This window comes from Callithrix jacchus, chromosome 13 (genome assembly GCF_049354715.1).
Source record: "Callithrix jacchus isolate 240 chromosome 13, calJac240_pri, whole genome shotgun sequence".
NCBI lineage: Eukaryota > Metazoa > Chordata > Mammalia > Primates > Cebidae > Callithrix > Callithrix jacchus.
This window is the reverse complement of record NC_133514.1, coordinates 21525930-21553269: the sequence shown is the minus strand read 5'-3', so window position 1 is coordinate 21553269 and position 27340 is coordinate 21525930. Positions and strand designations below refer to the sequence as shown.

The 27340-nt window shown below is 40.7% G+C and overlaps 1 protein-coding gene across 1 annotated transcript; it reads left to right on the top strand.

The window, feature by feature from the left end:
• On the top strand, nucleotides 1-26878 carry LPL (lipoprotein lipase). The gene is made up of 10 exons (XM_008979195.4): nucleotides 1-275; nucleotides 8585-8745; nucleotides 12020-12199; nucleotides 13859-13970; nucleotides 14646-14879; nucleotides 16502-16744; nucleotides 18786-18906; nucleotides 20439-20621; nucleotides 22049-22153; nucleotides 24916-26878. Coding segments are annotated over exons 1-10 (1428 nt in total). The 5' UTR covers nucleotides 1-187; the 3' UTR covers nucleotides 24917-26878.
• Nucleotides 26879-27340: the final 462 nt, after the last annotated feature.

Genomic DNA, 27340 nt, shown 5'->3' with positions numbered 1-27340 from the left:
GTCAGACTCCATTCCCTCTCTTCCTCCTCCTCAAGGGAAAGCTGCCCACTTCTAGCTGCCCTGCCCTTCCCTTAAAGAGCGACTTGCCCAGCGCCAAACCGCGGCTCCAGCCCTCTCCCGCCCGCGGCTCAGCCCGTCCATCAGTCCGTTCGCGCCTTGCAGCTCCTCCAGAGGGACGCGCCCCGAGATGGAGAGCAAAGCCCTGCTCCTGCTGGCCCTGGCCGTGTGGCTCCAGAGTCTGACCGCCTCCCGCGGAGGGGTGGACGCCGCCGACCGTAAGTTTTGCGCGCAATTTCCCCTCCACCTGTAGACCCGGCGGTGGCAGCTGTCTCCCGAACTGAGGATGGGACGGAGGAAGTTGAAAGGGGCTGCGGCTGCGCCCGGGGACTCTCCCAGTCTGGGCACTGGCCCAGAAAGGGTCCGTGGAGTGGAATCCAGGAGGGCCCAGGAGGGAATCACCCCGCGATCGCGAAGCGGCGGCCCGCGGTTCCCGCTTTTTCTCTCCCGGGTTCCCGCGCTGCCCCTTTCACTCAGGCTGGGACCTTGCCCCCCGGCGCGCGGGCTCTGCTGGGGAGGTTGCGGGTATGGGGGGCGGGAATGCAGAGGCGGGGAGTAAGGGCCCGTCTGGCGGTGACCTGCTGTCACTTCCCTGCCGGAGGGGCCCTGGAATGAAAGGCTCGCGGGCCAAGGTGACCTCGGCTTGGCTGGGACTGCGGCTCAGCCCTCGCCCCGGGACACGCGAGCCGACAATGTACCTTCTGGGGAAGCCAGGGCGTGGGGAGGCGTTCCGGGCATCTCAGCCGCTCGAGACACGCTCCGCAGTGGGAGTGGCAGTGGGTGTGGGGTGGAGAAGGAACGCGTGGCGCGGAGTCCTGGGGACGCGGCGTCCCGTCCGCTATCGGGCGCCAGGGACTCTCTCCAGCTCCCAGGTTTGCACGCCCCTCTCTTCTTAGTGCCCCAGGGAGGGGCTGACCCTCCCGAAAACGTGGTGCAGCGATCAGAAATCTGTGGCCGCCGACTCGGGGGCTACCTGGTCTGCCCTTGGCCACCCTTCCTGTCCTGGGGCTGCGGCCAACTCCGGGCTCTCGGCGGCGCGGCTGGGAGCACGTGCGGTTGCCGGAAGCCGCGGGCAGGCGGTTGTCACCGCCGCCAGGGTGCCGCCCTCTCGCAGGGGTCCAGGCGTTCGAGGCCAGGCAGGAATGTCTCAGACCTGCCGGCAATGGAGGCAGCCTGTTTAATGCGAACCTTGATTCAGTTAACTTGTAGCAGCAACACAGACAGCAGCTGAAGCCATTCATAACAGGGGCCAGCATTTGCTTTTTTCTTCCTTGCTGGAATTGCAATTAGGTGGTGTAGCATAGATGTGCTTTCAGGGGGCATGTCCTCAGTGGTTCAAGATTGATTGCCGCTGAACGTTTGTTTTATTTTGGCATTAATTTGTGAAACAACATTTTTGTCAGGTTAAAAAAAAGTTGGCCAGGAGCAGCAGCTCACCCATGTAGTCTGAGCACTTTGGGAGGCGGAGGCCCGAGGATAGTTTGAGGCCAGCAGCTTGAGAGCAGCCTGGGAAACATAGGGAGACACCATCTCTACAAAAAATTCAAAAATTAGCTGGGCGTGGTGGCATGTGCCTGTGGTCCCAGTTAGTCCGCAGGCTGAGCCCTGGAGTTCGAGGAGACTGCAGTGAGCTGCTATGGCCCCACTGAACTCCTTCCTGGGTGACAGGGAGACCCTGTCTAAAACAAACAATTTTGATTCCATCAAAGCAAAATTGGTTAAGACAAAAAAGTACCTTTTCTATTGGACCGGTTTGAAAACACTGTAGAGTGGATGAGAAAGTCTTCAACATCTTATGTGGGGATATGTTCCCCTTCATACTGCTTAGCACTGACAAGATCGTAGGAGCCAACTCCAAATTCTTATTTCAGAAAGCACACCATAGAATAATGTTATTTTCATTGCAAAACAAGCACAGAAATATGTCGGCACATTCAAATTTTTGCTAGGCTCCCTTAGAGGTTCAAGTCCCTAAATTCTTGGGAGTCAGTGTCACCCCTCTGGGTTTAGCTTCCTCAATTCCGTAATGATGAGTTTGGGTGAGGCCGGTGTTCTCTGAGGCCACTGTAACTCTTAATTCTTTTATTTAAGTGGACACTTATGTGAGTAATTAGTTTAATTGAGTTTTAGCCAACACATGTTTTCCTGGCTGTAAATGCATTAAGGAAGGATTATTTCAAAGTAGACTTGAAACAACTCCCTCTCAACCCTTCTACTTTCACTCTACTTATCCTATATATCATGCCTCTCCCATCATTGCAAATTTCTGCCTCTTTCTCCTCCAGATGCATTCATCTAGGAAGGTAAGAATTTCAGGGTGAGAAAGATGTCTCTGTGGTAACAGCATTGCTGGTCCTCCTAACAGAGGGAAGCACCTCCTCTGGGCTCTTGAGTTTACTTATTCATTCTGGATTCTTTCTGAGAAGAATGTGAGGTATGAGGCACTGCCCTCAGGTACTTTGTCCTGGGAGCCACCACCCTCTCTGCCTGGCCCCAATTAGGAAATGTGAAGAGCTAAGGAAAAGGAGCATATGGTCAGTGCTTAGCAGCTGCAGTTCTGTTTGCCTGGCCTTCGTGAATTTCCAGTCTATCTTTTGATTTGAATGTGATGGCAAAGGAGAGCAAAATAGCAGATGTCACTGGAGGAGAGCTCAGCGAGGGAGTGATTAATAGCTGTATTGACAGGTGGGAGTCAGGTACGGGGGAAGAGTTGCAATGGAAAATTTTCACTTTCTTTCAGCAGCTTATTTTTAACTCAGCTCTCTATTCTTGCTTTATTATGGAGGAAAAACCAGGTCATACAGTTTACTGCCTTTCTTATGCCAGATTGTTCAAGAAAGTGCCTTGCAACTTACAACATTTTGCTGCTAGTTTCTTCTGTGACCACCACAAAGGCTGCATTGACTTAAATATGAAGATTTTCTAGCCATCAAGATGATGTTTGGTGATGATTTTGGATCACAAAGTATAAGGAAAATATTCAAGACATGAGTATCATTATTTTTTCAGGTCTGGATGAAGAGACAATTTGGATTTGCTCATAACGTAAATTCCAACTTTTATGGCAATATAAACAAAAGCACTTATTAGTGTAAAGCTTTGGGAGCATTTATCCATTTAATGAATTTGTCACCACAGTGAACTAAATGCCTTTTATTAACAGAGACTTTCTAACCTGGGAGTAAAGTCTTCATCACAGTGCTTTTGTCACATTCTGCCTTTGCAAAAGTTGAAGGCTCCGTTACTTTCTGAAGGAGTAATAGGATAGAGTTCCAACTTACTTAGAGGCTAAGAATTTGAAATTTACTCTGGACAATGTCTGTTTATTAGACTGCATAACTGCACTTTGCTGTCTTGTGGCCATTCTGAGATTGTGTGCATCGACGCCATTTGGGTACTCAACAAATGTTACTTCGTATAAATATCTACTAAAAAAGAATGAATGATCTTACGTAGGTGATATAAATTCTGCTGAAAGTGAGCCTATTAAACTTGTGCCAATTCACTCTTTTTGCTGGTCCCAGTCTGTGCTCTCAGAATGATCAAATGCTATCTAAGTAGTTCGGTGATTTTGACTTTTTGAATGAATACAAGAAAATGTCTCCCACTATTATTTGACAGAACAAAGATGACCCAGGTGGCGTGGCCACACTTTGTCTAATCCAGCCACCATGTTCACAGTACTCAATCGCCTTTTCTGTGTGCGCTCATCTGTGTTTTCATAAATGTAGAAGTCTCTTTCTATGCAGTAAGGTATGGGTAATGCCATTCTGACTTGGATTAATATGAGTATAGTGCAGAAGTTTAGAGAAGCTTTTAAGTAGCATGAAAAGTCAGATGCTTTTGGAAGGATGGTGTTGAATGTAGGTCAATCGATCTGCATTTAGAGATTGTCAACAGCCCTTCATTTGAGATACAGCTATCATGACATGAACAATGTACTTTTGAAAAAAATTGGTTGCGGAATTAATTATGGTGACAAATAGTGTGAGAGTCAGCACTTACATTTTAACTAAAAAGAATAGCATCCCAGTCTTTATCCAGGCTTCCGTCCAATAGAACAATTGTTAGCAAAGTAATCATTGACTTTCATTGTGTGAGTTTGAGACAACTGGAAGTTTCCAGTTGCCATTTTCCAGCAACAAGAAAAAAGTAGTCTCAGATTAACCATGTAAACATTTTGTATTTCACTTTAAAAATCTTGACTTAAATATGCCTACTTGATGACACTCAACCAAGTTATTCCATTAACCAGTCCACAAGACCCAAAGAATAATGATGACTTACACCTGTTCACACTTGATGGTCTACTTCAACTGGGCAATTTTAACACACATCTGTGAAACTATTTTCTAACCCATCTCTTCAGTAGTGTGGAAGATTAGCCCTAATATTGAAGAAAATTCAGTATAAATTTCAGGTGATACATACAGAATTATTTTTTACTATTCCAATAATAAAACAATTTTTATAAAAAGGAAACCTGCTGGTTTGATAAGCATTGTTTGAATTGGAATATCTGAACAGACTGATGAATTCAGTGTGATCATGATATTGATGTTTTTCTTCACCAAATTGACCACATCAGTAATTCAGTTTGTTCTTTGATATCCTACAGACACTGCCTGAGTCAGTAACTATGACCATCAGTCTCAAAGAGCAAATGAATTACTGAGGAAGCTCTGTAGGAGTGAGAGAAAAGGGGGAAGAGAGAGAGAAAGGGGTGGGGAGATAAAGGGACTATAGAAATTCCAAAGATAATTGCATTATCATTGAGCTCTTGTATCTCATGTCATTGCATAAATGTTAATCTTACTCATGTGGTAACTTTGATCTGCCTTTAGAGCACCATCTGTTGCTTTCCTGGGATGCTCAGTGCTTCCCTCTTTCTAGCAACAAGAATTCCCACTCTTCTCCTCTATATATTTATCTTTCTCTATGTGCTTTAACTTCTCAACCTAATTTTCTCTCTGTGAGTTATAATGTATGTTAGAATAAATTGTCTTTGTTTACACACTCAGATTTGTATTGTTTATTTAGGAATAAAGATTACATAGTCAGGAAAAGCATAATTTATAACTTGCTTATTACCCAAAACTTTCCCTGAAGTGTTTAATATGGATGTTTCTAATAGGCCTGATTGGCAAGTGGTACCGAGATGCTAAGTTAAATTCAGGATGGAGGTCCTTCCCTTCCTTCTCTTCCTTCCCTTCCTTCCCTTCCTTTCTTCCTTCCCTCCCTCCCTCTCTCCCCACCTCGTGTACTCCTTCTCTTTCTCAATTCTAAGGTGGCCTTAATTTCTAAGGGACACAGTAAAAGACAGTCTAGTTGGATGAGTGCAGTCACTAACATTATTTCCATGTGTGGAAAATAATAGTTTCCTTAGTAACAGTTGCATCAACTCAGTTCATCTGCCACCCAATAGCAATCACAGTGTGCACTGAGACAACTAAATATACTGACTGCCCTACAGCCAGGGTCCATCTTCCCACCCATCTCTACATGGTCTAAGTTCAGTTGCCAGAGAGCTGATTGACGTTTAGGAAACACATTCATCTTTAGGACACCAAGACATCCTCGGCGGGTTGCAGACACAGGTAGTGTGAAAATGATCAGAACATCCAAGAAAAGGAAAGTTTGACTAAGTGCCAGTAAGATTTAAGATTTCATATCTGACATATGAAATCTGAATTGAAACCATCCCATAGCTCATAGAGTGGCACTATTTTCCTGTCAAATTAAAATCATTTCCTTTAAAAGTGAAATCAAAGTCTCCAAATACAAATTTCCTAGAGAATGTGTAAATTTCATATTTTTCTTTACATGCTCTGGACCCAACAGAGGGAAATTGGACCTGTCAGTGAGCCATACATGCAATCTGCTATAGGATCTATGGATTGAATAGACTTTTTTTCATGGAACTATACAAAAGCAATCTTAGTCATTTCAAAGAAAATTTGTGGTTATTTCAAAACCACCAGCAATTCCAGGGACACCAAGTTGCATAATTTGTAGGGGGAAGTGGACTAAAAGTGAATGGCAGGCTCTGGGTTGTACTGAGCAATATTCTTTTTTTTTAATTGCATTTTAGGTTTTGGGGTACATGTGCAGAACGTGCAAGACAGTTGCATAGGTACACACATGGCAGTGTGTTTTGCTTCCTTTCTCCCCTTCACCTGAGCAATATTCTTAAAATATCAACTCGGCAAATAGGTGGTAAGCTAGATTTGTCTGCCAGGTGGTTCAGATCATCTCTGCTTTAAAAAGATTGATAATCGAATATGTTAAAATAAGACTAGAGAGGAGGTATGAGCTATTTAAGGTGGAAAGATGTGGGAGAGGGTAAAATTAACTTAGTTTTAAATTTTCTGAAGCACTTTTTAACAGGAAATGAAGTTCTTGGGCACTAAAGAGAATTATACTAAGAGTACTCAATACTCGTTTCCATTATTAGAGAAATAGTAAAGCTACCAGAGTGCTTTCTGGTTGGGAAGGAAGATGACCAACATCTTCAAATAGAGATGAGAGATAGAGCACATTCTTGGTGAATGGATGGGTTCACGTGCAGTTTTACTATATGTAAATAAAAAGAGCTTTAAAGATCAGTAGGTTAGCACAGATTCTTATTTGAATAGATGATCTTAGTTTACCCTTTGTAACAAAACTCCTTTTCTCATAATTAGAATCATTAAGAAATTGCTCCTACATTTTAGATGATGGAGGTGTGTGCGCACGTGTGTGTATGTGTGTGTAACCAACTCATTGTGTATTTCTTAAGCCATAATACTGTTTAAGGAATTGTGGAAAATAATTACTCAAAAGGAAGATGTTGGTGAGTCCTCAGATAATTAGACAAGGCTGATTCAAATGCCTGTACTTTCGCTGTTGTTACTATGTCACTCTTATTTTTATTCTTGGCTTGACTTCTGCAGTTATTTTGAATTTATAGATTTTCTCATTTTGAGTTGAAAAAAAGAGAAAATTCAGATTAAGAAATGAGAAGTAGTCCTAGCAGCCTCATTAATCTCCTGAAAGTTTTGAATGGCAAAATCTAAAATCTACAAGTTATTACCTTCTTATAGTAAATAGGTAGGGTTTATTTATTTATTTTTTTTACTTTTTTTACTTGAAAAGGAATTAAATGACTTCCCTTAATATAACTTCCCTTTGATTGTGCTCTGCTTTGTGAAGTCTGATTTTATTTGCAAAATAATTTACTTCAGCGATTCACTGATTCACTGTACCCCGTGAAGATTTAGTAGCATTTATCAACATTGTCCATAGTTTCAAAAACTAGGTTGTCTTTCTCTTCTTACCTAGTTTGGAATTAACTATGAAGAACCAAAATGAACCCTTTCTACAACAAGCTTTGCTGCAGTTTTCAAGTTTTGCCTTTGTGTGGAAGATTGCAGTGACATAGAGGGAAAATAAATATTTGGGAAGAGAATTAACCATGGCTCATACCTAGCATGAATATTTCTGAACAACCTACTAAATGATTTCTTAGAACATTTTGAAGTATATCTTGCCATGGGGTGGGAAAAATTTCATACAAAAGCTTCTGCATGCTTTCAATTTTCTTTAAAAAATGTTTTTAAAATTATTTTATTAATAATAGAGGCCAGGCCTGATGGCTCACACCTGTAATCCCAGCACTTTAGGAGGCTGAGGTGGGCAAATCACTTAAGGCCAGGAGTTCGAAACCAGCCTGGCCAACATGGTGAAACCTCATCTCTACTAAAAATAAAAAAATTAGCTGGGCCTGGTGGCTCACACCTATAATCTCAAGAGGCCAAGGCAGGTGGACCACTTGAGGCCAGGAGATAGAGACCACCCTGGGCAACATGGCAAAACTTCATCTCTACAAGAAATACAAATTAGCCTGGTGTGGTAGCACATGCTTGTAGTCCCAGCTACTCAGGAGGCTGAGGTGGGAGCATCACTTGAGGGTGAGGCTGCAGTGAGCCAAGATCACATCACTGCACTCCTTTGGCCTGGGCCAGAGAATGAGACTCTGTTTCAAAACAACAGCTACAACAACAAAAATCCACAAATAGTGGAACTATAGCACACAAGATCCATGCATGAGTTGATGTTCTCTAGGAAAGCAAGTTTCGAAGTAGAACTCAGAGACCTGGTTCTGGTCCTCACTCTCCCACTAATAGTAGGATAACTCCAGACAAGTCACTTAAATTCACGTCTTGAGTGAAGATTGAATTAACTAAGTAATCTCCAAATAGCAGTTCACATACTTGAAATCATGAACACACACACCCTGACTGAGGAGAGCTACAGGAGAGGCTGGAAGACTTGTGACAATCTTGGCTCAGAGTTAAGGCTGTCTCTCTGTCAACTTTGATCAACGCTGGGGGATCTGTTCTCTTGAAATCCACATTTGTTTTTGAAAAAACTTCAGAAACAAAAATAGCATCAGCGGTGGTTGCCTCTGAACCTAAAACATACCATTCCAACAAATAACACCAAGCAACTGTCCAGTTAACCTCATATCCAATTTTTTTCTTTACAGGCAGAAGAGATTTTATAGACATTGAAAGCAAATTTGCCCTAAGGACCCCTGAAGACACAGCTGAGGACACTTGCCACCTCATTCCTGGAATAGCAGAGTCTGTGGCTACCTGCCACTTCAATCACAGCAGCAAAACCTTCATGGTGATCCATGGCTGGACGGTAAGGGAGGCTCTTTGTGGAAGACTGGATTGGGGTTGACCAGGTATCCTGATGGGCCTGCCCTAGTTGTTGGGGACCCAGTGATGGGTTCACACCCCATATCTCTCATGGCTCTCCTTTACACTTGAATACGGTTCTGGCTCATGTGGGATCTGAAGCCACAGGTTCATGAGAACTCCCCCTAGGCAGTGCCAGCCTTCATCGTAACACTGTACCTGGTTGGTGTCCTTGAGCCAGAGCTTCCTGGGAGGTGGAAAAATGGTGCTCTGCCCAGCCACAGAGCAGAAGATAGGTGATTGCTGTGGGGAACTGGTGGAATCCTGGCATGATCCTGCATCATCCAGCACATTGCCAGGAGAACCTTTCTAAAGAAGACAGTCTGGAAGAGTGAGGAGAGGGCTGGAGTGGAGTGAGAAAGTATGGGGTCTGTGCTGGCTTTGCCATTCTCCAGCTCTGCACAGTGGGTCAAGTCACTTATCATCTCTGGGCCTCCATTTACTGATCCATAAAGCAGAGACTGTACTAGATATATCTTAGGACACTCTACTTCCAGAACTTTTCAGGTGTAAACTTTAGGGAGCTTTTCTAGAAATTAAACAAAAAGAGCTGGGAAATGCCAGATGATTAGAAAAAGTGAAAGTGTGATTAAATTTACATTTAAAAAATATTGATAAAAGTCTCCTCTCTAAATATGTCACTTTACATATGTAGTCCTTGCTAAGTTTGTTTTAAAATTTTTCAATCCCGAGTAGATTGTTACTTATTTAAAAGGATTTATGTAAAATGGATTGCTAAGGATATATTATCTATGCATTATGTCAGAGCTTGTGAATATTATCATACTAATTTCTAGTGAGAAGAACTAGCTAAAAATAAGATTGATCTAGTCCACATTTCTTTCCCTACATAATTTAAATGCCTTTGTTACTGACTGAAGAGGAAAACTGCTATAATTTTTATAGAGGTGAAGACTGCTACTAACAGAATTCATACTGATGTTTAATAAAGTATACCCATTTACTAGTGTTAACATAGTAAATTCAATATTTTATGATAAAAGCTCAAATTCCTAAACATAAATCCTTTTATATTTTAAAAAGTGTAAGTAGGAAAAAAAAATTTTTTATTGAGATGGAGTCTCACTTGCTTGCCCAGTCTAGAGTGCAGTGGCTGATCTTGGCTCACTGCAACCTCCACCTCCCAGGTTCAAGCGATTCTCCTGCCTTAGCCTCCTGAGTAGCTGGGACTACAGGTGCCTGCCACCACACCTGGCTAATTTTGTATTTTTAGTAGAAGTGGAGTTTCACCCTGTTGGCCAGGCTGGTCTTGAACTCCTGACCTCAAATGATCCACCCACCTCGGCCTCCCAAAGTGTTGGGATTATAGGCATGAGCCACTCTGTCTGGCCCAGAAAAAGGAATCTGTAGAGGCACTTTGGTTATATACAGAACTTGGCTTTGAATACTTTTCAAAAATTTTGAGCTTAATAAACACATTTATACAACAGAAATAAACTGAATGTCTCAGACATCTCAATCTTATCCCTGAGAGACTTGGGAAGTTGTGGAAAAACATATTTGTTTTTTATACTAAGATGACATCACCAACCCAATATCAACAGATGGTGCCACTTCTATCATCGGTCCTACAGCCCCACTAAGCCCACCTGCATCTTTCATATCCTGCGTCCTGACACTTTGAGTGCCTGAGCCCAGAGACTGGTGTCTGGCTGTGGGACTGAGTTGGGTCTGTGCAAGAATTAAGCCAGCCACGCTGATCTTGGCTTATCTCAGTGAACTCACTGGCAGGGTCAGGTGGCCCACCTTGTACAGGTGGCAGGGAGGGCTTCAGTTCAGCTGCGTGTCTGAAAACCAAAGATTTAAAACATAGTAATTACTGAACCTCAGAAGAAAAGCTCAGACTGAAAGGACTTAGAAAATAAAACCCTTTTTGAGTTGCCGAAGGTGAGTACTTAGATTTTTCACTCACTTTGTTTGGGGTTACTTCCATCAGTGTTTTATGTTCATCAGATATAAAGGATTCAATTAGTTGGTGTGCAGTTAATAAAGGTGTCAGCCACTATAGGAGTAAGTCGGATGGCCAGCCCTTTTAGATTGCTTAATGTAGAAACACTGAGCTGGGCACGGTGGCTCACGCCTATAATCCCAGCACTTTGGGAGGCCAAGGCAGGCAGATCACTGGAGTTCCGGAGTTCAAGACCAGCCTGGCCAACATGGTGAAACCCCATCTCTACTAAAAAAAAAAAAATGCAAGAAAATTAGCCAGGTGTGGTGGTGTGTGTGTAGTAGTCCAAGCTACTCAGGAGGTAGAGGCAGGAGAATCACTTGAACCAAGGAGGTGGAGGTTGCAGTGAGTTGAGATTGTGCCATTGCACTCTAGCCTAGGGGAGACAGTGAGCCTCTGCTTCAAAAAAAAAAAAAAAAAAGAAAAGAAAAGAAAAGAAAAAAAGAAACAAATGCTGGTAATACAGAAAAACTTATAACAGGACCTAGAGTTAACCAAGATTTTCTTGCTTTATCTGAAAAAGGCTGCCTGGGGACTCAAGGGCACAGACTAAGGGCGACAAGGAGGCTCTCTAGTTGTGTCACTAGAGACCTGAAAGAACTCTTAGCATGCAGCATGCATGCGATACATTCCAGCCTGCTGCTTAGACACAGCTGTCCTGCAGCTTTGCCACTTGCCTGGATGACACTGGCTTTAAGTACAGGGTTTCCATTGTGAAGTCGGAGACCCTGGCTAAAACAGGGAGCCATGAACATTATATTCTGAAGAAATTACATCTTATCTTGATCCTGAAAGTCAACTACAAAGGGTACCCAATGCCCCAACCTTGAGAAGGTGAGATAGGTAGGGAGGAGAAGGTGAGTGGGGTAGGAGCGATTCCTCAGGGTTCTGTTCCCAGTCAGGAGCTCCTGCTAGTTTCCTCAAAGACCCATTTTGCATTCAGACATATCTTTCCTTCTAATAGTATAAACAATCAAAAGTTTACTGAATGTCTAAAATATACTTTTAAAATGGAAAGCATGGTGAACTCCAATCTGCTGTTCCTCAACTCAACCCATCCCTTCCTGCTGTACTTAGATCTGCTTTGGAAGGGACAGACCTGTATGAACACTCTTCCGGTATTTGATTTTTCTATCTGTGCCAGTGGACTTCCAAGTTTGTTTTTTCCATCTCATGCAGGTGTATTAGGCTGACATATCTATGACAAGTGGTAGGTGGTATTTTAAGAAAACTGTGTCATCGTCTTCAGGTAACAGGAATGTATGAGAGTTGGGTACCAAAACTTGTAGCCGCCCTGTACAAGAGAGAACCAGACTCCAACGTCATCGTGGTGGACTGGCTGTCACGGGCTCAGCAACATTATCCAGTGTCTGCGGGCTACACCAAGCTGGTGGGACAAGATGTGGCCAGGTTTATCAACTGGATGGAGGTAAGACTGGGAGAAGAAGACTTATGTGTCCAAAACAATGTTGTTGACTGGAACCAGACAAATGGCTGTTCTTTCTTCTTTTTCTCTTAGATATAAAGATATAAATATTTTCTAGGGTCAATTCAGAACTTCAGAATGAACATGGGTATTATTTTATAGCCAAAAGCACCATTTTGATAAGAACAGTCTATAAGGACAATAATAGTCCTACAGTGCTCTATTGTTTGATATTTTCATAGTGAATAGATCTGCTGAGATCAAGAACTAAGTGGGCCCAACAGACAAAAGCTTGTGATTTCAGGACAAAGGAAAGATGGTATGTCCCGCCAAATCCTTCCCCACCAGTTGGCTGGCCTGTGGACATTTTATCCTCGCCTTGATATACCAATCTCTTCTATGAAAACATTAGTATTTATTCTTTAGTGTGGAATAAGGATGAATATTTTTTTTTGAGCATTAGAAAGTGATGTAATGGAGCTAGGAAGATGTTGGAAGGGAAGGTGCATAGGATAGAAGGGAACTGAGGTCGAGAGTTCTGACTTAGCTGCAAGAGATCCACTTTTTCAGACCATTCCCTAAAAAGTACCTCTAAAAAGTATGCTGGGAGGCCGGGCGTGGTGGCTCAAGCCTGTAATCCTAGCACTTTGGGAGGCCAAGGCGGGTGGATCACGAGGCCAAGAGATCGAGACCATCCTGGTCAACATGGTGAGACCCCGTCTCTACTAAAAGTACAAAAAATTAGCTGGGCATGGTGGCGCGTACCTGTAATCCCAGCTACTCAGGAGGCTGAGGCAGGAGAATTGCCTGAACCCAGGAGGCGGAGGCTGTGGTGAGCCGAGATCACACCATTGCACTCCAGCCTGGGTAACAGGAGTGAAACTCCGTCTCAAAAAAAAAAAAAAAAAAAAGTATGCTGGGGTTGGAAGGAAGCGAATACTCTGACAGAGGCAAATTATTTTAACCAGGTAGTTGGAAGTAAAAATAAGCTGTATTTATTAGACTGGCCATCAAAGGACAAAAGTTCTTTTCTTGGTTCTTTTGCTGACCAGGCAAATGAACACCGGCAAATGGGATCACCTTTCTGGGGCTCAGGCTTCTCACCAGTTAAATGAGGGGCTGGACCATGTGTCTCTGATCCTTCCTACTGTAATGTTTCCTGAGTCTATCATTGCTTGGCTAACCTTCCGTGATAAAGTGATACAGGTATTTAGAGTAGGGAATGATGGGAAAATACATACCCATATACTACATACACAAACATATACACATACACATACATGCATACAAATGTGTATATGTTTGTACATAGAGTATATGGTTATATATGCAAATGCATACACATATACAAATATGTATAGATATATTACATAATAAATAATGCTATTTCAGATGCTTGGAAAGCCTTTGTAATTTAAATCTGTTATTAAAGAAAGAGAAAATCTATACTGGATTTGTTTATGCAAAAGTGAAAAAAAAAAGAGAAAATTGCAACACTAGGCAATATCTTCTCTCTTACCTGTAACACAAAATTAAAATAAGTAGAATTAGTTTTCAGTATTTCCTATAGTTTGAAAACAATATTTATATTCATTTTGTTTCTTTAAGTTTTGATTTTTGGCAGAACTATAAGGACCTTCGTTTTCTTTTTCTCTTCCAAAGGAGGAATTTAACTACCCTCTGGACAATGTCCATCTCTTGGGATACAGCCTTGGAGCTCATGCTGCTGGCATTGCAGGAAGTCTGACCAATAGAAAAGTCAACAGAATTACTGGTAATTAAGTAATTTCACTGGTCTTATTATAAGAGTGGAGAAGACTGTCATTCTGAGAGAGAATCAGAACAAATTTTCTTAAATCTGCAGTGTTCTTCCAGTAGCTATGCCCAGCACTTGATTATCTCATTGTAGGGCTCTTTATTACAGATAAGAAAACATATAGATGCTCTGACGGGCTTACCGTCCACTGGCAACAGCACTGAAATAAAGCAGAATTACACACAATTCTTGCAGATTTCTCTGGGAAGCATTTTTCCTCAGCTCTCTGTTTTAGTAGTGTAAGGCACATCTGTACTAGGAGACAAGAAAAAGGACCAATATCAAAGCCACTTGGAAAGAATCTATGCAAAGGTGTGGCATCCACACAAAGACGAATAACCCACTTCTGTTTAGACATCTTCTCAACAGATTGAGAAATAATCCACAAAAGGAAATCCAGCCATCCTGAGTGAAAATCACTGTGTAAGGCTAGTTTAAGAGACTCAAATTCATTTTAGAAGGAGCCAAGCCTCCTTTTATGGATCTCTAGGAATGTAAAGATCCAGTGACTGCAGAATAGGAGCTAAGAAGAATCTAAATAGCTGCCAGTACATTCAAATGATGAGTAGTGACATGCTAATGTCATACGAATGGAGATTTAAAGATCTGTGGGCCTGTTTTTTCCCTTTTAAGGCCTCGATCCAGCTGGACCTAACTTTGAGTATGCAGAAGCCCCGAGTCGCCTTTCTCCTGATGATGCAGATTTTGTAGACGTCTTACATACATTCACTAGAGGGTCCCCTGGCCGAAGCATTGGAATCCAGAAACCAGTTGGACATGTTGACATTTACCCAAATGGAGGTACTTTTCAGCCAGGATGTAACATTGGAGAAGCTATTCGTGTGATTGCAGAGAGAGGCCTTGGAGGTAAGTATGATTCAGAAGAGAATTAAACTGAGTCTTATCCTTAATCCTTATTGACCCAATGTCCTCCTCAGTAGCTGCAAAGTATGTAGTTTTCATATGCACATTTGGATAAATTACGTTTCTGAAGAATTCTGCAGTGTTCAGCATGACTACCTTAGAGCCAGGCAGATAGCCATTTATCTTTTATGTATTATATTGTAGACTATATTGAGAAGTGCACTTATAGTAGCAAGAGAAAAAGGTGAGACTTAGACAGGAAAACTCCACCGACCTCAATAATGGCATCATAAAATGCTATCTGGCCATATGTTGTCATACCTTGAATGTACTTGCAAAGCCAATGGAAGGATTTTTAAAGTTATTGAAATGGAAAGAGATGTTAATTAGCAACAATCTTCCAAAATTTTCAGAAGAAAACATAATTTAGTATTAGCTTAGTATTGACTTTAATAATCATGTTAGCTTGTGTTAAATTAGTGATTTTTTTTTTTTTTTTTAGATAGAGTCTGTTCTCTTGCCCAAGCTGGAGCACAGTGGCACAATCACAGTTCAGTGTGGCCTTGAACTTCTAGGCTCAAGCAATCATCCTGCCATAGCCTTCCAAGTATTTGGAACTAAGGCATACACCACCATGACTGGCTAATGTTTTTATTTTTTGTAGAAAAATGGGTCTTGCTATGTTGCCCTGGCTGATCTCAAACTCCTGGCCTCGAGTGATCCTCCTGTCTCAGCCTCCCAAAGTTCTGGGATTATAGATGTGAGCCACCATGCCCAGTTTATGATTTATTTTTAAGCCCTTTGCATACCTTATAGACATTGGGACCTCCCTAGGGTATTCTTGTGATTTTTGTGTACATTATAAATCTTAGAGAATAACGTTACTATTTTCAATTGTCTTAAAAACTTGTAAGAAATTTATTCTTATGGCATTGCTGATTATTTCTATAGTTCATCTGATGTAAAAGAGGGTTAGTAGGGGCAGAATCCTCAATTATACATAATATCAATGATAGAATAAAATTCATTTAACAATTATGCCCTTAAGATGTAGTTTCTAGAAATACAGATTGTCCTTGACTTATAATTTTTCCAATTTTATGATTGGGCTGTAACCTTATTGTAAGTTGAGAAGCATGAGTATGTATATATGATGGTTCAACTTAAACTTTTTGACATTATAATGGTTTTGGGGTATTAAGTGCATTTTGACTTACAATACTTTTGACTCATGATGAATTTATTGTAAGGTAAGGGTCATGTATATGTTTCTAGAAGCACCTAGAAGTGTTAGACACTTTCAATATAAGAAAAGGATGAGATAAATGAGGAAATCAACCTCTACCTTGGAGGCTTATTATGGCTTCATAAACATACTCATAAATGTAAGAAGCACAAAAGTCAAAAATTCCCTGTGAACTTGCAACTTTCACTGTCTTGGAGATCGGGGGGGCAGCTACCACCAAGAATATCTGCTGAAATAGGGCCTACATCGTAAATGCGCAGGACTATATCCTTGAGTCATTTTATCCTAATGCCACATCTAACCTATTTTAGACATGCCAAGTGAAACATTCACTGTCGATGTCTGCAGAGATACACTCTTTGTGTCTCTTTTTACTCAGATGTGGACCAGCTGGTGAAGTGCTCCCATGAGCGTTCCATTCATCTCTTCATCGACTCCCTGCTGAATGAAGAAAATCCAAGCAAGGCCTACCGGTGCAGTTCCAAGGAAGCCTTTGAGAAAGGGCTCTGCCTGAGTTGTAGAAAGAACCGCTGTAACAATCTGGGCTATGAGATCAACAAAGTCAGAGCCAAAAGAAGCAGCAAAATGTACCTGAAGACTCGTTCTCAGATGCCCTACAAAGGTAGGCTGGAGACTGCTGGAGATAAGGAAAGCAAGGAGTCCTATTTTTATCGTGCTTAGCACAACACATGTACTGATTCTGGCCACTGGAACAGAGACTATGACTGATATTACTAAACCCTGAGCCCCCACTGGTGTTTCTGTTGATGAGGGGGTGCACTGATCCATTTGACTGCTGCTCCTAATTCCCATTGCCAGCAAGACCTTGGTGCTCAGGCTGGGATTCACAGCCTTGCTCGCTGCCCTGCCCTGTAACTGTGGCCATTAGCGTGGCTAATCAGCACAGGGCTCAGAGCTCATTTGGAACTATCTGCCTGGGGTCAACAAACCACAACCCTTGAGGCAAACCCAGCCTACTTCCTGCTTTTTTAATAGTTTTTTTTTTTATTTTTAACTTTTATTTTAAGTTCAGGGGTATGTATGCAGGTTTGCTAAATAGGTAAACTCATGTCATGGGAGTTTGTTGTCCAGATTATTTCATCACGCAGATACTAAGCCTACTACCCATTAGTTATTTTTCCCAAAGCTCTACCTCCTCCCACCCTCTGGGAGGCCCCAGTGTCTGTTGTTACCCTCTATGTGCCCATGCAAAGTTTTATTAGGACGCGGCCACACACATTCGTGACCATGTTGTCAAAGGCTGCTTTCCTGCCACCATAACAGAGTTGATAGCCCACAGAGCCTAAAATATTTGCTCCCTGCCACTTTATGGAAAGTTCATGACAGAAGGCAATAACCATCTGTCTTTTTATTTATTTAATTATTTTGAGATGAAATCTGGCTCTGTCTCCCAGGCTGGAGTAGAGGGGCACGATCCTGGCTCACTACAGCCTCTACCTCCTAGGTTCAAGCGATTCTCCTGCCTCAGCCTCCTGAGTAGCTAGGACTACAGGCACACGCCACCACGCCTGGCTAATTTTTTGTATTTCTGTAGACAAGGGGTTTCACCATGCCGGCCAGGCTCATCTTGAGCTGCTTACCTCATGTGATCTGCCCTCCTTGGCCTCATCTGTCTTCTTCAATGAAACTATTCCTAGAAGGCAAGAATATCTCACGCCTTCTAAGATATTGCTGTTTTGTCAAGAGTTTGTTTCACACTGGAATGTCAAGTTTGGCCTCTTGCTTAGAGCCAAACCTAAAGAAATGGTGGAAAAATGGGAGAGGACAGCCTTAGTAGCTGTGGGATTTTCTTGTTTTTCTGTTTGTTTTTGCTTAGTATCTGGCTACTGTTTAATTATAAAAAGAGATAATTATAAATATAAAAAGATAATTTCTAAACAAAATAGAAGTTGTTATCAGAAGTTCACAACAACTTTTATTGAAAATTGTTTTCACCTGAACAAGTCTAAAGCGGCATGAAAGTGTATAGTTTGCTATATTCTAAACCGTCAGTCTTAAGAGATCTGTCTCAGCTTAAGAGAAAGTACATTTAATAGTAACACAAATAAGAAAAAAATCTGACCTAGGATAGTGGGATATAGAAGACAAAAACATTCCAAGTACTCTTTTTTTTTCTTCAGACAGTCTTACTCTGTTGCCCAGGCTAAAGTGCAGTGGCTCGATCTTGGCTCACTGCAACCTTTGCCTCCCGGCTTCAAGCAATTCTCTTGCCTTAGCCTCCTAAGTAGCTGGGATTATAGGCACCCGCCACCACGACCGGCTAATTTTTGTATTTTTCGTAGAGATGGGGTTTCGCCATGTTGGTCAGGCTGGTCTCGAACTCCTTATGATCTGCCCACCTTGGCTTCTCAAAGTGCTGGGATTACAGGTGTGAGCCACCGTGCCTGGTCAACATTTGGATTTTTCCTATGCATATAGCCACACTTTTCTGAAAAGGAATAGAATTCCAGGTCTATATTTTCTAGGTATGAACATTGTACACAATGAAGTCTTTCCAAGCCATACCAGTGGGTCCGTGTGTGTGCACTTCTGGTTTGGGCACTAGTGAGATACCTTCTGTGGTTCTGAATTGCCTGATTGTTTGGGGTAGTGATATTTTCATAAAGATTGATCAGTATGTGTTCCAATTTCCTCCTTGACAGTCTTCCATTACCAAGTAAAGATTCATTTTTCTGGGACTAAGAGTGAAACCCAGACCAACCAGGCCTTCGAGATTTCTCTGTATGGCACCGTGGCTGAGAGCGAGAACATCCCATTCACCCTGTGAGTAGCACAGGGGGCAGTCATCATGGCACTGCTCCCTCCCCGGCCATAACCCTTGGTCTGAGTGGCAAGCAGAAGCAGAGAGGGATGCCTAGAAAACAAGTCTCTAGTTTAATAAATCGGAATTTCAACATTGAGGTCTTTGCTCTATTTTATAATGAGGAAAAATGCTTTAAACTGGCCATTTTATTTTCACTTACTAGTTATATTTTTTCTTATTTGTCATCTTATATCTGCTTATTTCTTTTATAAAGTTGCTGTTAAACAATACAATTAAATTATCTCAAAAGGTTTGACGTTAAAGAAAATGAACAATAGTAACAGAAAATGGCTCTATAGATGTATGTGTGTATATATATATTATATAAAATATATTGAAAATATAAGTACTAAGAAGTCCATGACACAATGTTAGCCCTTACTTTTTGTTTTGAGATGGGGTCTTGCTCTGTTGCCCAGGCTGAAGTGCAGTGGCACGAGCTTGGCTCACTGCAACCTCCACCTCCCAAGTTCAAGCAATTTTTCTGCCTCAGCCTCATGAGTAGCTGGGACTACAGATGGCGCCACCATGTCTGGCTAATTTTTGTATTGTTAGTAGAGACGGTGTTTTACCTTCTTGGCCACACTGGTCTCAAACTCCTGATTTCAGGTGATCTGCCTGCCTCGGCCTCCCAAAGTGTTGGGATTACAGGCATAAGCCACCGTGCCAGGCCTACCCCTTACTATTAATAAAATAAATATAAAATTAAGGCAACATAATATTCTTTTACAATTACTAGATGAACAAATCTTTAAAAATAGCCAGTGCAGATAAGGTGGAAGCAGAACATGTGAACCCACTGTGCGTCGTTCATGGCTAGAACCCTCTAGGTGAGGAAGGGAGCGTGTCAGTCACTTTCCATAGCTACAGAATGTTATTACATAGAAGGAAGTGTTTTTTCTAATATTTATCCTAAAGAAATTATCAACAAAAAAATTTTTCAAACATCTCTTACAGTCGTACATATACTAGCATAAATTAGAAACTCAGTATCCAACACTGGGTCAATGGTTAAATTCATTGTGGCTTATCAAGTCAATAAAATTGATCCAGCCTTTAAAAACTGTAATTCTAGCAAAACAAGAAAACATGGTAAAAAATGGAAGATAAAATATAAAGAGAAAAAAGACTAGAGAATCTTATGTGTGCTGTTATTGTATGTAAATAAAAATATGACCAGGTATCAATACAAATTGAAAAGGAATACATGAAAATGAAAATTATATTTCTGAATGACTGACTAAAGGATTTTCTTTTAGAATTGTATTAAATGGTTCATGTCGTTAGGATAAATGCTGGAATAGACCAAAGGGATGTGGATATCATTTAAAATACACTAAATGCCATTGACCTTCATTTTATTTTGTTGGGCATTTTTTGCATTTTTAAAATATCCCCTAAACAAGAAAGCTATTTATATATTGGGAGAAGAAAAAAGTGGGGGAGGGAGCTGATTTCTATAACTAACCAAATTTATTGCTCTTTTGTTTAGGCCTGAAGTTTCCACAAATAAGACATACTCCTTCCTGATTTACACAGAGGTCGATATTGGAGAACTACTCATGTTGAAGCTCAAATGGAACAGCGATTCATACTTCAGCTGGTCAGACTGGTGGAGCAGTCCCGGCTTTGCTATTGAGAAGATCAGAGTCAAAGCAGGAGAAACTCAGAAAAAGTAATTAGATGTATTTTTCTCCATTGACTTTAGACCCCACCTGATGTCATAACCCAGGGGTTGTATTTCAGGGGCCTTCATGGTTCAGGGAGAGCTTTAGAAAACCTTGTGTATATTACTATATGACCTAGAATTTTCTTTAGGTGTATTCTTTTATTTTCTTATTTTTTTTGTTTTTTTTTTGGAAAATGACAGTATTTTTGTATTTCATGTAAGGAAAACATAAGCCCTAAATCACTCGCAGTTATTCAGTGAGAGCTGGGAGTGGAAGTCAGGAATCTCAGCTTCTCATTTAGCACTATTTCTTGCAAGTACAACATCGTTGAAGAACAAACTTGAGAGATGTTACTTGGACCATCAAAGATTCAAACCAGCCTTTCAAGAAGGATAAGATTCCAAGATAATCTCAACCTGTCTCCCCAGCCCCACCCACATGTATCCAGAAAATGAATTACATAAAGAACCCTATAGGATTTTAAACTTCTTTTTTTTTTTTTTGAGACAGAGTTTTGCTCTTATTACCCAGGCTGGACTGCAATGGCACGATCTCCGCTCACCACAACCTCCACCTCCTGGGTTCAAGCAATTCTTCTACCTCAGCCTCCCGAGTAGCTGGGATTACAGGCTGCACCACCATGCCCAGCTAATTTTTGTATTTTTAGTAGAGACAGGGTTTCACCATGTTGACCAGGATGCTCTCAATCTCTTGACCTCGTGATCCACCCGCCTCGGCCTCCCAAAGTGCTGGGATTATAGGCGTGAGCCACCATGCCCTGCCAGGATTTAAAACTTTTATACTAAATGTGCTGGGATTCTGAAAACTATAGTGTGCTGTTATTAAAACTAAATAAATAAAATTCTTTAGTTTTATAAGGAGTTTATAAATAAACTCTTTAGTTAGGATTGGCAAATTATTTCTCTTTAGTTAATAAAACTGAACTCTTTAGTTAATAAAACCTAATAAAACTCTTTAGTTAGGATTGACAAATTATTTCTCTTTAGTCATTTGCTTGTACCACACACACAGAAAAAGATTTTGAGGATGGAAATGTTATACAGAACCTTTTTGTCACTAGCAAGTTCTAGTTGAAGGCAGGTGCCCTAATTCCTTAATGCAGATGCTAAGAGACGGCAGAGTTGATCTTTTATGATCTCTTGGTGAAAGCCCAGTGATATAAGGCTGCTCTAGGCTGTCTGCATGCCTGTCTATCTAAATTAACTAGCTTGTTTGCTGAACACTGGGTTAGGCTCTCAAATTACCCTGTGATTCTGATATGGCCTGAGTGTGACAGTTAATTATTGGGAATATCAAAACAATTACCCAGTACGATCATGTGGTATTGAAACAGTCCTGACAGAACTGTACGTTTTTGAACACTGATTTTGATTGTTCTACATAGCATATTCACATGCATTTTCTTCCACAGGGTGATCTTCTGTTCTAGGGAGAAAGTGTCTCATTTGCAGAAAGGAAAGGCACCTGCGGTATTTGTGAAGTGCCATGCCAAGTCTCTGAATAAGAAGTCAGGCTGGTGAGCATTCTGGGCTAAAGCTCTCTGGGTATCTGAGCTTGCACTTCAAGGGAGACAGCTTCATGTATTCCTCTTCACCCCATCACCAACAGGTTGCCCTGACTCACACGATCAAAACCTTCAATCAGTCTTTCTTAGTCCTTCTGCATACATATCAGATGGCTCTGTTGCTTTTTGCAATACTTCCTCTATTTTCTTCCTCCCATTGTTTCTCCCAGCCCTGACCTTCATCCCAGGCACACATTTTAGGTTTTATTTTACTCCTTGACCTACCCCTGAATCTTCACTTCTGCTTTTTTCTCTATTGCGTCTCTGCTGTCTTTGCAGATGCCATCTGCAGAGCATGCAACACAAGTTTATTAGTTGTGGTTCTGGCTATGGGTGCAGCTTTTCATAGGATGTATTCAGGGAAGTAAAAGGTCTCAGTGCATCACCTGCAGCCACATAGTTCTTGATTCTCCAAGTGCCAGCACACTCCAGGACAGACAGCCAACAGGGCTGGCCCAAGCACCCATCTCAAAACCCTTGAAGCTGCCAAGTGAATGGAATGAGAGTTATAGGAGACTGTTCTTTTTTCTCTGTCCAGACAACTCTCTGCCTCTTTCCTACCTGACCTTTAAGGGTAATCCATGTGGCAGCTGTTAACTGAATCTTTCCAGAGCGTCAGTACTAAGCAGAGACTAAGCATGTGACCTTCACCACTCCTGTTCTGAATTCCTGGAATATGCCATTTTCATCCCTCCACACATCCCCGGCCAGAAAGCAAGTGCTAATATGTTACAGGAATAAAGGGGAGAAATATTAGATCATGTCATACAAGCCAGTGGCACAAGAAATGATGGGAAAGGCTGGACACAGCGTCACCTGGAAATAGGAAAAGCAATTGCTTTTGGTTTGTTCTCTTTTCCTAGTTTGCATTTAGAGACAAAAATATAAAATAAGAATTACCTAATTACAAAAAGCATATTAAATACCCCATATAGAACATCTTTAATATCTTCAATTTCTACTTTATAATAGAATTTATACATATTTACTATAGATTAGGAAAAATGAGCAAAAAGAAAATAAAATCACTGTGACTGTATCACTCAGAGACAAACCCAATTAACGTTTTGATTTCTATCCTTTCTGACATTATATATACATAATGTTTATATGTTTTTCATCTTTTACAAAAATGGAATTAAGGTGGATTAACTCTGAATGACTAGATGAGACCATCTCGATCAAAAGTATTAATGTAACAACATTCAAGATAAACTCAAAATGGAGAATAGTTAGTAGTATTGAGCAAAGGAAAATCAAGCAATTCTCACCTAACTGGAGACTTTTCTAAGAGGTTATTACTTTGCTTTTCTTCATCACAAATCTGAGGCAATATCATACTTTCTTCAATTCTTAGAAAAAGACTTTCAGATGAATTTTTTTTTTTTTCTTGAGAAGGAGTTTCTCTCTTGTTGCCCAGGCTGGAGTATAGTGGCATGATCTCAGCTCACTGTAACCTGCGCCTCTCGAGTTCAAGCACTTCTGCCCCAGCCTCCCAAGTAGCTGCGATTACAGGTGTCCGCCACCACACTTGGCTAATTTTATATTTTCAGTAGAGATGAAGTTTCACCACATTGTTCAGGCTGTTCCTGAACTCCCGACCTCAGGTGATCCACCCACCTCAGACTCCCAAAGTGCTGGGATTATAGGCATGAGCCACTGTGTCCAGCCTTAGATGAAGTTTTATATATGCATTTGTGTTACACATAAATAGCATGCATATTCTCTCAGAGCATCTACAACTTTAAATCTATATGTGAATGTAAAAATAAAACCGCATTAAATTAGGAAATAACTCTAGCTGCTTGTAAAGGACATCCAATCATATTATTTATGTAAGTCACAAGACTTTATCTGAGAAAGCCTAATGATGCATTCCTTGTTTGATTGTAGGATTACTGAAAGCACAGTTATTTAGGCAGAGAATGTTCAGATGCATTTTATTTATATTTATTTTTGAGACAGCCTTGCTTTGCTACCCAGGCTAGAATGCAGTGGCTAGATTTTGGTTCACTGCAACTCTGCCTCCCAGATTCAAGCATTTCTTGTGCCTCAGCCTCCCAAGTACTGGAGATTATATAGGTGCCTGCCATCATGCCTGGCTATTTTTTGTGTTTTTAGTAGGGACAGAGTTTCACCATATTGGTCTGGCTGGTCATTGAACTTCTGCCCTCAGGTGATCTGCCTGCCTCAGCTTCCAAAGTGCTGGGATTACAGGCAAGAGCCACAGCACCCAGCCAGATGCATTTTTTTAAAAAATGCACCTGAACTTTATCTAGGAGGTAATTACAAAGTAGACTAATAATCTTCTATAGTTTCTTTCTTCCGTGATTAAAATCAATTAAATCAAATATTCTCTTTCTCACACCTTCTGCTAACTCCTCAGAAACCTCATATCACAAGAAAAGAAATGGAACAGGCTTTTAGAGGATTCTAGAATAAGAAATCCTCTAAATTTAGATGTGATTTGGCCCAGTCCTCCAAAAATGATGCAACTTATTGGGACCTGGCTAAATAGTCGTTCCAATGTCTTCCACTCCTACCAACCTGCCATTACCTGATCCATTATACACATCTCCCCTGGGTTTATTCTCACAATCTTTGTTCTGAAATTCCAGCAGAAGGCTTTTTTCACCCTAAAACCGGTGGTGGGGGCAGGGATTGTAAAACACTCAGCAGATAATAAATTGCCCTTTTCCTCTGCTTTTTCTCAGAAACTGGGTGGATCTACAGGAGGAAGAACAGCACATGAACTCTGTGAAGAATGAAGTGAAGGAAGTAACTTTTACAAAATATACCCAGTGTTTGGGTGTTTCAAAAGTGGATTTTGCTGAATATTAATCCCAGCTCTATCTTTGTTAGTTATTTAGGATACAGTCTCAAGCACACTAAAAAGTGGCTAATTCAATTTGTGGGGTATAGTGGCCAAATAGCACATCCTCCAATGTTAAAAGACAGCAGATCATGAAAAGCACTGTTTTGTCCTTTGAGAAAGAAGTAATTGTTTGGGTGCATAGTAAAATAAGTCTCTTTCATGTGGCATATTGGGCCATAGCCTATAATTGGTTAGAACCTCTTATTTTAATTGGATTCTGGATCTTTCAGACTGAGGCCTTCTCAAAGTTTACTCCAAATCTCCAAGAATACAGAAAATGCTTTTCTGCAGCATGAATCAGACTCATCTACCTAGCAGCATGCATGATTTCTGGAATGATTCCCTCTTGCTACTGGGATGTGGTCCAGAAGTCAACCAGGAACATGTGACTTGGAGAGGGATAGAGAAAGGGACTGACAAACCCACAACCTTTAAACAGTTCCTACTGTTGGGCATGCGACATGACAAAGTTACAAATTCAGGGAGATATAAAATCTACATCAATTAATTCTTAATAGGCTTTATCATTTATTGCTTAATCCCTCTCTCCACCTTTCTTCTTTGTCTCAAGACAAAGAAAATTTTAATAATGTTCTCTGGGTAGGTGTTGGAAACAAGCCTGTAATCCTCGGCTGACACATAATCTGAATGGTGCAGAAAAAAAAAGATACCATAATTTTATTATCAGATTCTTCAAATGATTTTCATCAATTTGAAATCATTCAATATCTGATAGTGACTATTCAGTTTTAGGCTTACCTCAGTCATGCTTGTTTTGTACTTCCAGTGTGTCTCTTTTGTACCCGGCTTTGACATGAAAAGATGTGATCGAGTTCAAATTTTGCATTGTGTGAGCTTCTACAGATTTTAGACAAGGATGGTTTTTACTAAGTAAAGGGTGGAGAAGTTCCTGGGGTGGATTCCTAAGCAGTGCTTATAAATCATTGTGTGCAAGGAGCCACATGGAGCACCATAAGGGTTGCTATTTGTTGTTTTTAACAACTAATCAAGAGTGAGTGAACAATTATTTATAAACTAGATCTCATATTTTCAGAATGCTCTTCTATGTATAAATATGAAATGATAAACAAGTCAAATATCTCAGAGGCTATAGCTGGGAACCCAACTGTGAAAGTGTGTGATATCTGAACACAGACTTAGAAAGCTCTGCGTGTATGCTCATTCTTCAGCATAATTCAGAAGGGAAAACAGTAGATCAAGGGATGTACATTGAAATGTGTTGGAGTAGAAATTGTTCCCAGTGTGCCAGAACTTTGACCCTTTCTCTGAGAGAGATGATCGTGCCTATAAAATGAAGGACCAATGTTGTGATTGACATCATTAGGCTTGGAATGAATTCTCTCTAAAAATAAAATGATATATGATTTGTTGTTGGCATCCCCCTTATTACTAATTCATTAAATTTCTGGATTTGGGTTGTGACCCAGGGTGCATTTACTTAAAAGATTCACTAATCAGCATATAGCACTGGGAACTCTGGCTCTGAAAAACTTCGCTATATATATTAAGGGTGCTTTGGCTTTACATTTTATTTATTAGCTGTGAATACATCTGTGGATGTGTAAAAGGAGCTTGTACATATTGGAAAGGTCATTGTGGCTATCTGCATTTATAAATGTGTGGTGCTAACTTTGTACATGTCTTTACCAGTGATGGTCTCACAGAGCCAACTTATTCTTATGAAATAATACAATAAAATGGGCTTTAACAAAACAAGAAAGAAACTTAACTGTGTGAAGAAATGGAATCAGCTTTTAATAAAATTGACAATTTTATTACAATACAAAGTCATTATTTTGTATCATTTTTAAAGTAAATTTATTCTTAGGTCAGATTCATTTAGCATATTTTGACTAAGTAACCACTGTACTTAGTAAACCAAAGCGCTTCTGAGAATCATAGTGCACATTATACATATTTTTAACATTTATATTTGTATAAAGCTATACAAAACCTTAGATATCCTTTAAACTGACTATAGAAAAAATGATACAGAATTTTGCCTGCATAATATACACAGGACTATTCTTGCCTACAATATGCCTTTTCACAAGCAAAATGTTAGACTAATATAAACTATCTTTGGCCATTTTATAGTATACATCATCTGTATTTCTGAGTCCTCACTGTTATAATACAAGTAGTATTTGTGCAATAAAATGAACCATTTGGGATGGGAGGGTGGCTACATTTTTTAGAATTTTGCTTTGGGTTACCTTGATAATTAAAATAATAGCATATCG